The 13,988-nt window shown below is 32.9% G+C and overlaps 3 protein-coding genes across 5 annotated transcripts; 1 reads left to right on the top strand and 2 right to left on the bottom strand.

Annotated features, from left to right (window-relative positions):
- Positions 1–1,912: 1,912 nt before the first annotated feature.
- On the bottom strand, positions 1,913–3,406 carry LOC133690350 (uncharacterized). 2 transcript variants are annotated; one of them, XM_062110619.1, is made up of 3 exons: positions 2,831–3,406; positions 2,648–2,723; positions 1,913–2,528 (listed from the first exon to the last, which is right to left on the bottom strand). In XM_062110619.1, exons 1-3 carry the CDS (start codon positions 2,945–2,947, stop codon positions 2,095–2,097), a joined length of 627 nt encoding a protein of 208 aa, XP_061966603.1. In that variant the 5' UTR covers positions 2,948–3,406; the 3' UTR covers positions 1,913–2,094. The 2 variants fall into 2 exon arrangements, with proteins under 2 accessions (XP_061966603.1, XP_061966612.1); XM_062110628.1 differs by having other exon boundaries at positions 1,913–2,525.
- Positions 3,407–3,546: 140 nt separating this feature from the next.
- LOC133690344 (meiotic recombination protein SPO11-1) lies at positions 3,547–7,164 on the bottom strand. Its single transcript, XM_062110606.1, has 15 exons — positions 7,027–7,164; positions 6,853–6,952; positions 6,479–6,552; positions 6,274–6,375; positions 5,983–6,056; positions 5,513–5,529; positions 5,334–5,403; positions 5,220–5,256; positions 4,862–4,909; positions 4,705–4,763; positions 4,599–4,630; positions 4,402–4,507; positions 4,122–4,242; positions 3,957–4,020; positions 3,547–3,825 (listed from the first exon to the last, which is right to left on the bottom strand). The coding sequence occupies exons 1-15, from the start codon at positions 7,070–7,072 to the stop codon at positions 3,678–3,680; spliced, it is 1,098 nt and encodes a 365-aa protein (XP_061966590.1). The 5' UTR covers positions 7,073–7,164; the 3' UTR covers positions 3,547–3,677.
- A 3,266-nt stretch (positions 7,165–10,430) lies between these two features.
- LOC133689046 (two-pore potassium channel 1) lies at positions 10,431–13,722 on the top strand. Of its 2 annotated transcripts, none has more exons than XM_062108760.1 (3): positions 10,431–10,545; positions 12,076–13,023; positions 13,191–13,722. In XM_062108760.1, exons 2-3 carry the CDS (start codon positions 12,122–12,124, stop codon positions 13,348–13,350), a joined length of 1,062 nt encoding a protein of 353 aa, XP_061964744.1. In that variant the 5' UTR covers positions 10,431–10,545; positions 12,076–12,121; the 3' UTR covers positions 13,351–13,722. The 2 variants fall into 2 exon arrangements, with proteins under 2 accessions (XP_061964744.1, XP_061964753.1); XM_062108769.1 differs by lacking the exon at positions 10,431–10,545 and adding an exon at positions 10,571–11,221.
- Positions 13,723–13,988: the final 266 nt, after the last annotated feature.

Raw genomic sequence — 13,988 nt, 5'->3', positions numbered from 1 at the left:
AAATTATGAATTCCACTTCTCAACCAACTAAGATTGTGTTGAATCATGAGAACGAGATTACCTCACATAAAGCAAATTAAAAACAAAAAGAAAACCTATGAAGCTTAATTTTCAACCAGTCCATTGTTGAAGAACAAAATTAGAAAAGAAATAATTTTAAAAAATAAAAAATAAATCTAAGTCATCTCGGATTAACTTGGTAAACCCACGACTGAGTCATGAGACCAGGAAAACTTAATAAAAAGAAAATAAAATAAAAACTCATAAAACTAAATTCTCAACCAAATCCACAACCTGAGTGATGAGAATAAGATTATTCAATGGAAAGCAAATTAAAAAAAGTATGAAACCTAGCTTTCAACCAACCCATTGTTAAATGATGAAATCAGAAAAAAAAATAATTAAAAAAAAAACCTGAGTCAAACTGGATTAACCTAGAAAATCCGTGACCCGGGTCATGGACCGAGTTAACTTAATAGCAATCAAATTGAAAAAAATTACGAAGCTTAATTCTCAACCAATTAAATATTGATGGTTGAAATTAAAAATAAAAGGACCATAAAAAAAAAATCTGAGACAACTTGACTAACCCTCTAAACTGTTACTCGGGAGACCAGCATAACCTTGTAGAGAGAAAATTAAAAATAATCATGAAGCTTAATTCCCAACCTAACCCAATGTTAAAGAGTGAAACTGGGAAAAAAAAAGAAAATAAAAAAAATAAAAAAAACCGAGTCAACCCTTCAAACTTGCGTCTAGATCATGAAACCAAGATAACCTCATATAAAAGAAAGTGAAAAACATTTATGAAGCTTAATCTCTAACCAATCAAGTTTTAAAGGATAAAATTAAAAAAAAAAGTTTTTAATAAAGGACCTAAAAAGACTGACGTCAATTCAGGGTAACCTTCTAAATCCATGAACCAAGTCATGTTGCCGGAATTACCTCATAGAAGACAAACAAAAAATGATCACAGAGCCCAATCCCCAATTAATCCAATAATGAGGAATATTGAAATCAAACAGTAAATCCAATTAAAAAAAAAGAATCCAAAACAAAATAATCAGCAATTAAAAGAAAGATAACCAAATTTAACATAAAAATAAAATGACAAGACCCCTTGCTATTTTGAAGACAATAGACATGAAAAATGAGAAGATGAGAGAGAAAAAAAGAGAAATTGTCACTCACTGCATTACTAGGTCGGTCTTGCCGAGACACTTCCAATGCTATTAAAAAAGACGACACCACTACACAAGAGGAAGCTGCACAAATCGATAGGACACAATGACTTTCTTCATATGTTGGCGCGTGCAATGCAAGCGCTAGGCTCTTTACCAATACCCATAGACCCGGGTCCTATTTAATTTCAAATTTTACCCCTTAAGCCTTAATAAAATTAAATTTTATTTTGCAAAATCGACCTTCAATTGCATGTTAAAAATTTTCCTTGCCATAGCGAAATCTCCATTTTTAAGCAACCGAAAACACTATTAAATCCAATCTCAAATAAAATCAATTTTAAATGATCAAATTAAAAAGAAAAAAATCAAGTAACTATAAAATATGGAGTTGATCTTTCTCTTGCACGAGCAATTTAGTCATTGATTTTTTCAAGAAAAAGATGTTGAATATTTATCTATTATTCAAATTTAATCTTTATAATTTTAAAATTTTTATTTTAGTTTTTCAAATTAAGCATTGACCGAGTTAGATAACCAAATCTTTAAGTTTAATCTCTCAAAGAAACAAATTGAAGAAAAAAAAACCACTCGATTTAGTAAAGGGTGTGGAATCCCCCCCTCCGCATCCCCCCACCCCCTTTAGGTTTTTTTTTTATTAATGTTAATGTATTAGATTATGGAAATATAGAGCCATAAACGGTCTAATAAGAATTCAAAAATCACATCTCTATAAGAAAAACCATAAAAATATATTTAGTACCAATTTAATAGATTCAATAATATTCCCTCTTAACTACAAAGATTAAGGAAACAAGGGGATCAAAATAAATAGCTATCATTATTACCCATAAAAAAATGAAATGCTAAATGAGGAAAACCCAAGGACAAAATATAGGCCTACTATGCCTTTTCACATTATGGTGCAACATTTAGGGTCAGGTGAAAGGGGTGCTGGCGGTGCTGATGGAGCTTTACTGACTGGTGATGGCTTCTGCTGCTGTTGATGCTGTGGTAGAGGAGGTGGTGGATACTGCTGCGGTGGCATTGTCCCTAGCAGAGGCGGTGGCATTGGATACGGATTTCTCCCATACAATTGTTGTTCTGGCCCTCTAAAGAAATGATATGGAATTGGAATTGGAGGGTATGGTACCTCATGTGGATTATAAGGATTATCTCCATAAAATGAATAAGGTATTTGTTCCATGACCTCACCATCAAACCTAAGAGATGAGACCTCTCCATGTTTCCCATATTTATCAAAGACATTCAAAATTGTTGTGGGATTTACTTTTCCAATGACCTTCACTGTCCCTTGTTCTGCATCTAGAACCACAGAATATACTCCTACCAATAAAAGCAGGTATAAAAAATCTCTAGTAAAACAAGGGCAATGTTACATAGAAATATATTTTCATGTGGTCATAATAAGTTATGACAAAACATCAATCGAAATAGATTAGTACCTTTTAGATTCTGTAACACTTCCATCATTTGCCTTTTACACCCATCACAATGGACATTCACTCTCATCATACAACTCTGCAAAATACATACTTCAAGAAAATGGTATGGAAAAGGAAAATTGCTTCAAGTAAAATCAATAAGAGCTACAAGAAATTAAATCAAACTGAGGATCTGAGTCTAACCATCTGTGCATTGGAGTCCATTTGAAGGTACTTGGAACAATGCTGTGTATTTTTTTTTCCAGCAGACTTGGAACAAAGTTTCTTGAGGGAGAAGAAGAGATTTAATACCAGAAACATCAGAGAATGTTGGGCTGTCAATAGTTGTCATGAAGGTTTGATTTGCAATTGTAACCAAGAACATCACGAAATTTTTAACCCAATAAGGTAAACATTGAAAGAGAGTCTTTATTCATTTCTCAAGTAATCGACTTGTGATCTTGTTTCCATACTTCTTTGTCAACTTTCGAACTCATTCCTCGAACCTCTTCATCTTTATTATAGGAATGGTGGAAAATAAAAAATAAAAAAAGAAATCGCCTTACCCTAATAAAAGGTCATTACTTCACTAGTGTGATTTATTTAGAAAAAAAAAAATTTATTCCATGAAAAGGCAATGATATTATTTTAACGTCTAGAGATGTTTACTATATATTGTTGAAATACTGCAATAGTTCTGTTTAATTAATGAAAGTTTCCTATATTATATCTGTTATCCTGATAGCTATTAATCTATCTTGATTTTACTTCCTGTTTTGGCCCTCAATTAGAGATATTCAGAGGTTGGTTAATGGTTAAGTGTATTGATTTTGTCTGCATCAATACAAGAGCTCGTCTTTCAATTTGGAGAACATTCTCCTACTGCTAACCATTAACCAGGTTGCATGAACAATTGTGCAGAGAGAAAAATTACACTCTGAATATATTAACTTTACCCTTTTCAATTAAGTATTTTAATTTCATTTCATTTTCAATCAAGGATTTCAACTCTCAACTATCCAAAAAAAAAAACCTTTTCCAATCGAGTAGTTCAACTCTTGAAGTTGTTTCCAGGGAGCATTTCAACTTTCGGAATCTTCGAAGGTATGTACTGCTCTGACAAGAAGGAAAGGGTGTGCACAGAAAATGCTTCAATCTCGAATTTTACTCCCTTTTGCAACATTAGCTCTAGCTCCAACCTATCAAGGAATATTGTACCACCCATTATTTATCATGGTGCTCCACAGCCATAATATGCATGGGCATGCGAGGCACGTGTGCACACACACCAATAATATTAGAATATTTTCTAGTGTCACAAAAACCCTACCTCCATTCCGGCACTTCCTTTTGAAGGTAGCATCTGAGTAACATAGTCTCGGTTCTTCTCTTGTCTAACAGACAATGCAAACAAAATTAGCACAAACTAGGAAATGGTGCTTTAAAAAGTTAAGGAGCAAGCAGATTTAAAAGATTGAAAACTAAATTTTCACACCCTCTGCTGTCAATGGGAGCAAACACTGTTGCGGAAGATCATATTTCTCAAAATCCGAAGGAAAAGCTCCAAGCCATTGTACCTCCGGGACACGCAAAATTTTTGCATCATATGCCATTTGCTTCCAACATTGAAGTGCAAGGTAGAAAGAAAGAAAAAAGAAACAAGTCACAGGGTTAGATGAGATTTGGGAATCTACATTTATATAGATATCTTACTCTCAAACAGAATTGAATAGACAAATATCAAAATAATATGTTTTCCAATCAAGAAGCCTAACCATGGAACCAAATCGATAGGTAGTCAGGATGTCAAAGCCATATGGATCACAATCTACTAAACAGTAGACAGGCAGACACAGCTTCTCAACAAGTAGCCGCAGGAACCTGATAGTGCTTAAGAGTTCATAGAACAAAGATCGAAAAGCTCAAAGCCATGAGAATGGCGTATGCAACATACAGTGCAGAGATTTTCTACCTTCTGGTGGGAATATCTGGATACCCTCTTCCCTGCAAAGCACAGAAGGAGAAATAAACACAAAAAACAACGGAAAGAAGAGATAATCAACAAAGTTTGCACTTACAGTGATCACAATACAGCGGTTTGCATTACAGAACTTATCATTTCCTAAACGCTGGAATACTGGATGTCAGGGATTCAAATTCAGCCAACTAAGAGATCTGAAATATGGAACTCTTGGTTTCTCTTTAAACAGGAACATTGAAGATGAGAAGATTTACCTGATTCCTTCTCCACAATGAGTATGTATTTGGCAACACTGACAATATCTTATAAGCAAGAATTAGTGGCAATCAGTATTCAAGAATTTCTTTCATAGAATGTTTCATTAATCAAGCATAAAGCCTGTTAGATAAATATTTGAAAGTACAATTTGAATAACAATTGCAAACGCCATTCATGAACTTGAAATAAAAAAAAATGTTGAAAATTTGTGTGAAACAACCCAAATGTATGAGATATTCTTTTTCCTTTTCAATCAAATGGTAATGTGCATTTTGGACCGGTAAAGTAGTCTACTATCATACAGCCCATTGCTGTCACTTAACAGTTACTTTCTTGATATTTTAGCTGAGATACCTTTGACTTCCTCAACGTGCACAGGGATGGTATAGGCCTGCAAATGAGTCAGATGCACAATTATATTCCAGAATGTGAGAAGTTGACTCAGTCTATGATCTCTTTCATTCTTACAGTGGTAGGAGAACTTATGCAATCAAATTTCCTCCCAGCTTCCAAGAACTGTAACCATCCCATTACCAACCTATATAACAAGCATAGATGGATCCATAAATAATAGGATATCTTATACACAGTGAAACATAATTCTCATTGCTTCTTTCAAGAGTTGAGTGTGACCCAGAAGTACCCACCCGTTTCCAACAGAGACCTGCCAAAGGATTTGAAAGTTAGTAAATTTCTCAAGATCTCAAAAACAGTAGTATTCCTTCAAATGATAGAGCAGCTTAAGGAATCAATCTCAAAAACTGGAGAGGACTGTCATCAAACATATTGACTACTTATTTTACCTTTCACCTCTCGACTGATTATAAAGACCAGAATTCACTGACAATCAATCAGACAAAAAAAAAAGGACTGTTGCACTTTATTAGCAGTTATAAAGGATCATGACAACTTGGAGTTGGTTAAGCAAACAGAAAAGGAGTAGCCTCTTGCTGCTAATGACATAGTCCATTCTTAAATTTAATATCAAAAGAACTGTCATATTTAAGTTATTAACTAGCATCCTTTCCCAAACCATGTGAACGTTTTCCTTTAACCTCTCATATGCAGTATCCTTTAACCAAAGATAATTTCAAGGTGAAACCAATGTAGCATCTACCACATTTAGGTTGTGACGACTGCATTGCAGAAGGATGCATATGTCATTAATTGCGCGGTCCACGACAGACTGTTCTGCATGACAAAAAAAAAGTAGAAAAAATTTACAATCGCTTCATAAAGTTCTAGCACGTTATTGAGTGCAATTTTCACGAGTAAAATAAATTGTACTGAAAATTTGGGTTTTGCAGGCACCTCATTATCAGCAGTTGAATTGTACACGATAATATAATATAACGTCTAACAAGAACCATGTCTCTATCTTCTAACGTAAGAAATGTTTTAAATTCACCTGAAAACACAGATGGGTGCATGTAATATATATCTCTCTTAGACCCATGTCGGTTCTCTTGCAGAAGTTTCTGAACAATCACCAGCACTCTCAGCAAGACATCTGAAATTCAACAAAGAGACCAAAAATGAACTAATGCTTGCATCTCCAACTCGATTACATAAGTTGCTCCAGACAATTCGATTCAATAACGTGCACAACTCACCAATTCTACACGCATGACATTGTCTCGTAAGTGTGAGAACTTGTTGCCCCTTTGGCAAATCAGAGCTGCACAAGCTGCATAAACCGATAGAAAGGTAACATACCCTAGCACATCATTACACATGAGATATCTAGAAACCCATAAAGGGTATTCAAATCACAAGACAGTAGACATTTAAATACACCTTATCTTCTACTAGTACACAATCTATTGTCGTTTTTTCAAAAAAAAATCAAAATTCTAAAATTCGCAGAGTATCTTGTTTGCAATTTTTGTTTATGAGAACGCAAACAGAACCCATATATTGCACTAGTAATTTCATGCTAAAATTGCGATTAGTTAAGCAACTTGTAAGAAAATTGATCAAAACAAACCAGTTTGAATTGGGATCGGTGCAGTAGTTCCTAAATTTGTGGATGCAAATGTTAGGAGATCGTCCCTCGCTTAGCTCTTTCACTAATGATGCAGTCAAATCTGCACTTATCACCAAAATTAGTTGAATATAGTTAATTATTGAAATGTAAATTGTATTTCGTAATTTTGGTGACCTTTGATTTTTGAGAGTAAAGCTCTTGAGCTTGCATTTCTCTCCATTATTTTTTTATTTTTCCCTTGCCTGCCTGAAACTGAGAAACTGTTAGTTTGTTTCTTTCTTTAGTTATTATTAAAAGAATTGTATATTTGTATTTGCCTGGTCAAGCCAAGGGATGTGTTTGTCCAGTGTAGTTATCCAGATTGACCAGGGTATTTTAGTACTTTTAATAGATAAAATATTATTTAATATGAGAAAGGCAACTCCACGTGGAAGTGATACATTGCTTGTGGGTTCTCTTGTGGTCTTCAAACGACGCGTGCCGTAGTCAAACTCCAGCGATGATGTTTTAATCCTCATAGCGTTTTTTTCATGACTGGGCAAATATGTCGGGTTTTGCACCGATAATCTTCTTTTTTTTTTCTTTTTTTTTTTCCGTTGTTTTTTCCTTTCCTTCTCGTCGGTTCCAAAACCATCCCCTGTGCATTTTTAAAACAGCTCTTCAGGTTATTATTTTTTCAGATTTAATTGATATATTTTTTTAAATTATTCATATAATTAAAAAAATTAATTTAAACCTCTTTTTCTTCACCTTTCAAATTCATTTTTTTTATTTTTATTTATTCTTTGAATTGAATTATTTTTTTAATTGCATCCCTTAATATTTTATATTATTTTTTTAATTGGATAATTCTTTCAATTGCATCCCTCGATATTTTATATCATTCTTTCAATTGCATTCTTTAATATTTTAGTTCATTTTATTTTATATCAAATTTGTTCCTTATTCTCATGATCACTATTTGTTTTGATTTTGATCCTGTTTTTGTTGCAACTTTCTTTTTCGATTTCATCTCTCGATATTTTATTAATTGAGATTTTGTTAACCTTTTGGGTCACATGTTTGAAAGGTTGGGCCTGGATGGTTTAGATCTTTTTTTTTTTAGATGCTTTTTATAGTTGATTTTTGTTGGTGCCACCCTTCTATAGGGTTATCACGATCTCATGTGCCATGCCACAAGTTTTACATGTTAATCTAGATTTGCCCGGGACAATATTATTTTTTTAATTTATTTGTTGTTGTTATTTCCTAATTTTGTTTATCATATTATCAAACTAATCAAGGTTTAACCTAAATATCAAATATTTCTTACTTCTTTGAAAAACAACCATTTTTTTTTCAGGATGAACAAAAATCTTGATATGACCCATGATATCGCATGAGCCATCAATCTAGTACATATATTAAAAGGAAATGCTATTTCACTATATAAATGGTATAAGGGAATAATTTTTCTATTTTATAACTGTAGAGATGATAAATCTATAATTTTCTGGAGTAACTTAAAACATTGTGGAGTAAAATAATATAATGATGTTTTTGCCCTTTTAAAACAAAATCATTGGAATGGTTACTAGGGCTAATATGGTCTTTTTTTTCAAAGTACATTGGTTATTATTAGATTGATGGGGGACAACTTGGTTTTTTCATGTTTTTAAATTATAGTAAAATAACTAAATTAACATTAAAATTTTTTATTTAATTAGTAGCTAGGGTTTGTTTTTCAAATTTTCACCTTTTAAAGCAGGGTAAAGTAACTAAATTACCTTTAAAAGCAAAAAAAAATTAAACTGACATCCATAGGTTTTTCATGCTTTCATCACTATTTTTTAGTTCTAATTAAGTTGGGTGAGGGGTAATTTGATATTTTAATAAATATAAAATATTATTTAAAAGTTAGCTTGCGCACAACATGCACCAATGAGTTAGAGACACTTGTGTTCTTTGAGCAACATATGAGAATGTCATAGCAGCCAATCACAACCTTTAAAGATGACATTTGTAGCATCCTATCATCTTTTTTCTAGTGGCCAGACACATGTATAAGAAGACATAATGGTTGGGCTTCAGTAGACTTTTTCTCTCTTTCCTTGCATTCAGTTTCACGTCCGCTCTTCTAAAAATTAAATGTGTCTTATCAATTTGTATTTGTGTCAATTTTGATCTTTATTCTTTTGATTGCTATTTGATGTGTTTTTAATGATTTTTTAAATTGATTTTGTTTTTCAATTTCATCTTTCAACATTTGCTTTCATTTAATTTTTGTATCCAATTTGGTCCTCATTCTTTTGATTGCTATTTTTTAATCATTTTCTTGATTTATTTTATTTTTCAATCTTATCATTCGTTATTTTATTTCATTTAATTTTTATACCAGATTTAGTCCTTATTCTTTTAATTGCTATTTTTTTAATTTTTGTATCATTTTCTTGATTTATTTTATTTTTCAATTTTGTCCCTTATTATTTTATTTCATTTAATTTTTATACTAAATTTGGTCCTTATTTTTTTTTGTTGCTATTTGCTTTATTTTTTTAATTTTGGATGACTAAGAATCTTATTTCATGATTTTTTTCATGTTTATCTTGTATAGAGTAATTGTGATCTCATGACATAAGTCACAAGTTTTGAAGATTAGTTTGGTTTGACTTCGGTTTTTTTTTAGGTGCTTTTTTAAATTGATTTTTTTTTCAGTTTCATAATTCGATATTAGGTCATTGGGCTTTGAGCTTCGTGAATCTTTCCACTTTTCTTTCTATTGGATTATCCCGATCTCATATCGGGGGTAGCGGTTTAGTGAAGTTAACTCGGGCTTTTTTATGTTATTTTAATTGATTTTTTTAATTTTATTTTTCATCATTTAGTTTGTTTGAGAGTTGATGTCTATTTTTTTATTCAATTTATTTTGTACATGAATATATCGGCCTCACGACTAGGCCGTGAATTTGGCATGCGGACTAGAATCAAATCTTTTTATCCTTTTTTTTAAATTGATATTTCTTTAGTTTGTCTTTTAACATTTGATTTGCTAGTAATTAAATTTCATATTAGTTTTTTTTTATGAGGTTATGTCATTCTAATTTAATTTTTATTTTGTTACCAAATAAGATCGTCGAGACCTTTTAAAAACATCAAGAGGGTATTTTATATATATATAAATAATTTTGGCAAGAATTTATTTTTTAATTAGTCAATGTTAATTTTTTATTTTTTTATCATGGATTTTTTTATAATTATATTATTAAATTAATTAATTTTATTCAATCAATTCGAATTAATGATCAAGATACTAAATTTATTTTATTTATTTAAAAATACTATCATCACTTAGTAATTTTTTTATATTAAAGAAATAATCCAATCTATGATGTAGCGCGGGCACTTTCCTAAAAGAGAAAGAAAGGAATTGAGAGGATTTTTAAGTGTTTTGTTTTTAATGAAATCCTAATAGAAGGGACATTATTAAAACTCATATTGTTTTGGGGACAAAATTAGGGATTTTTTAGTTCAGGTGGGAATTGGTTTTTTGGATCAAGTTCAGGGGTATTTTAATAATTAAGCCGAGAAAGTTAGACATTTAACAGTACTTTCTAATCTGCAGAACAGACATGATTGCAACTGAAGTATAGTGAGTTCCAGCATGCTCTAAAGTTCTTTGCGAATCGAAACTGAAATGCAAGTCCCTCTCCTTAGGTAATTATCTGTGTCTCCCTAGAACTTTCATATCTCTTCTGGGAATTAAGCTTTAAATTTGTTTGAGAAAATCCCATCTTCAACATCTTTTTTTATGAGAACTCGTTATCTGTAGTGTCAACGAGAATATAGCTCTCTTTGGATCCTTTTTGCTTTGTATTTATGATTTTTCCTTCGTAGCTCTCGTTTGCTCACCAACTCTTTTGACTTTTATTTCTTTATTCGTAATTGTGTTAGTTTACCATGTGAAAGTCTTGATAGAGAACCAGTCATGTGGACAATTTGGATCCAAACCGAATCATGTGAAGCACGTACTTCTTATGCATCCCAATTGAATAGTGAATTCTAGGGCTTGTCATTGAAAAAATCAAAGTTTTCCTTCATTTTTTGGATTGGTAGAAGAAACTTGCTAGTCACATGTCCCCTGTGCATTCTTTCAATTGTGAAGCTCTGGCCAAAAACAGATGAGAAGGACAGTTCCATTACACTTGTAGAGAAGGAGCCAAGTACAAGACTAACAATGAATTGTGTAGTAGCATAGATCTTAGAGGGTATAGCGAGGAGTTTACTAGGGAATTTCCTAACTGAAGTACAATTTACATTTGATGCAAATCAATCTGAATCCATGAGTCAAACAAGAAGTTCAATTTTGGTGAAGAGGGTTGTAGTTGGAATGGTAGTGAGCCTTCTGAACTTATCTCCTAAGTTTTATGATAATCCTTTTCTGTTTGCTAAGTGCTTCACTTTATTTAAATTGTTTAGAATATAATGAAAATGGACCCCTTGAGTTTTCTAAATCATTATAATCATGATATCCGGACTCTTTTTCTTTGCTCTTTACTTGTTGCAATAATTTGTGTCACTATATATAGTCGTACAATTTTATGCTGCTGGAGCTGCATTTTCTTGATATTGTCTTTAGTTAGCTCACGAGCTTTTCCTTGCTTAGCCCGCCACTTAAGAAAATTATGTTGTAGAGTTTCAATTACTATTGTTTCTGCTTGTAATACAGGGCAGACTATTATTTCTGCTTGTAATACGTGGCAGAACAGTCAACAACGATGTGTGTGTGTGTGTGTGTGATTAGTAGTTGTGATGAAATACATAACTGAGAACTCCATGATTAGGGTGGAGAAATATTACTTTGCATTAAATAGACAGGAAGAGTGTTGGGAAATTAGTTATGCAATTTTTATTTATGCTTTGATGTCTTGAATGTGCTATTTTTGGTCCGAGATTGCTCCCCGTTCTCATCCTAAATGTATCTATTTTTCTGTCTCAACGAGATGCTATTTGTAGATATCTACTTCATTTATGTACAATGAAAGACCTGGAATCTGGCTGATGTACTTATTGGCAATTATCTTATAATTAAATGTTAATCCCTTTATTGCCAAGAGAATGCTGAAGTAATCTATAACTCTTCCCAACCAAGTAATGGTAACTATGTTTTACTGGCAAAACTTTATATCTTAGTGAATTATTTGTTGTTGTATTTGTTCTCTATACAATATCTTTAACAATTTGCAGGTTTTCTAGGAGCTCAACACGCATCTGCTTTTGCTAATTTACGTAAATGGCTTGCAATGGTGCAAAAAAGCCCTTGCTGTCAGGATTGGTGGATTCCACCTCTCAAAGAATTGATGAATGTACTCCCTACAGAAGAAGGTTTCGCCGTGTTAAAAGTGCTCCTGTAACAGAGCTTATTCCTTCAGATATTAGTGGCAATGGACCAGTTCCACGTTATGAATCCTTTTTTGGGGGACGTCACGAGAGCCTGAAGCAAGTAGCTGTATTCTTGGCTGTCTACTTGGGTCTTGGCACTCTATGTTTTTATGTTTTCAGGGATGATATCAAAGGGAAGAAATCAAATCCGATTCTTGATTCTTTATATTTTTGTATCGTAACGATGACCACTGTAGGATACGGAGACCTGGTGCCTGATAGTGCTCCTGTGAAATTACTTGCCTGTGTTTTTGTCTTCACAGGGATGCTTCTTATTGGATTGATACTCAGCAAAGCAGCAGACTATTTGGTGGAGAAGCAGGAAATATTACTGATTAAAGCTCTCCGCATGCACCGAAAACTTGATCCAGCTGCATTTCTTAAGGAAATTGAAACCAACAAGGTCAAATACAAATGCTATTTGGCCATAATTATTCTTTCAGTGCTTATGCTGGTTGGAACCATTTTCCTATACATGGTTGAGGACTTGGACATCATTGATGCTTTCTACTGTGTCTGCTCTACCGTTACAACTCTAGGTTATGGAGACAAGAGCTTCTCAACTGTATATGGCCGTATGTTTGCTGTATTTTGGATACTGACGGGTACTATTGCTTTAGGCCAGTTATTTCTTTACATTGCTGAGCTATTCACTGAAAGCAGACAGAGGGCATTGGTGAACTGGGTTCTTACCAGAAGGATGACCCATTTAGATTTAGAGGCAGCAGACATAGATGATGATGGTGTTGTTGGGTAAGTTACTCCTGCTATAATATTCCTTTTGGATTTCGTTGTAAGTTGTTTCCCTACCGTTTAGTTCTTTCTTTTTTTGTCAAATTCGTGGATGTAGTTTATTGTATCAGTTGGCAAGTTTGTTAGCTATTTATATTGCTGACTCTCTCCTTCCTTCCTTTACCTAGGGCTGCCGAGTTCGTTGTATATAAGCTTAAAGAGATGGGAAAGATCAGCGAAGAAGATATTGCACTAGTAATGAAGGAGTTTGAGGATCTTGATGTTGATCAATCTGGAACCTTGTCAGTTTCTGATATCATGGCACAGACAACTCAAACACACAAGTGACTGAACCATCAGCAAGAGAATGTTTCTTGTATCGAGTTTACCTCAGTTTGTTCATGGATTTTCTACTTCCATCTTCAAAAAAGGTCATTGCGTGCGAGTTCACTATACCAGATGAAGTTTCACTAAGCATAGATAAACTTAAACTTAATTAATTCACGGAAAACTTTATGACATTTTGTCATAAGCAATCTTAGAATTTCTCCTGGGTGACAGAGGGAGAAATATGATATATATCAACCCAATCAGATGAGGGGGAGTGAGCAAAAACTGTGGATTCAAATGTTGACCGAATTTTTAGCACAACTTCAATTGAAGTTTTAATATTTACGAGATGTTAATGAAAGAAGCCAGATTTATAGGGTCTTTTACGGATATTATGAATTGACCGCCAAAGTCTTCTAAGAATAACATTTCTAAGGTCAAGAATTAAAATTAAAAGCTTAAACTATAGTTGTTTTTATCTATCTACAGTTCAACTAAGAGATATTTTTTTAATTAGTTCAACTAAGAATGTTGGATTAAACAAAAATAGTAAAATATCAATGTTTCTTTTCTAAAAAAAAAATACTTGAGCATCAAAGAGTCTAAATTTACTAAAGAGAGACATTTACGGGTATTGAGCACCAATCATCAGCTAC

This window comes from Populus nigra, chromosome 1 (genome assembly GCF_951802175.1).
Source record: "Populus nigra chromosome 1, ddPopNigr1.1, whole genome shotgun sequence".
Classification (NCBI taxonomy): Eukaryota; Viridiplantae; Streptophyta; class Magnoliopsida; order Malpighiales; family Salicaceae; genus Populus; species Populus nigra.
Note: the sequence above shows the minus strand (reverse complement) of the source record. Positions and strands in the feature narration are given on the sequence as shown.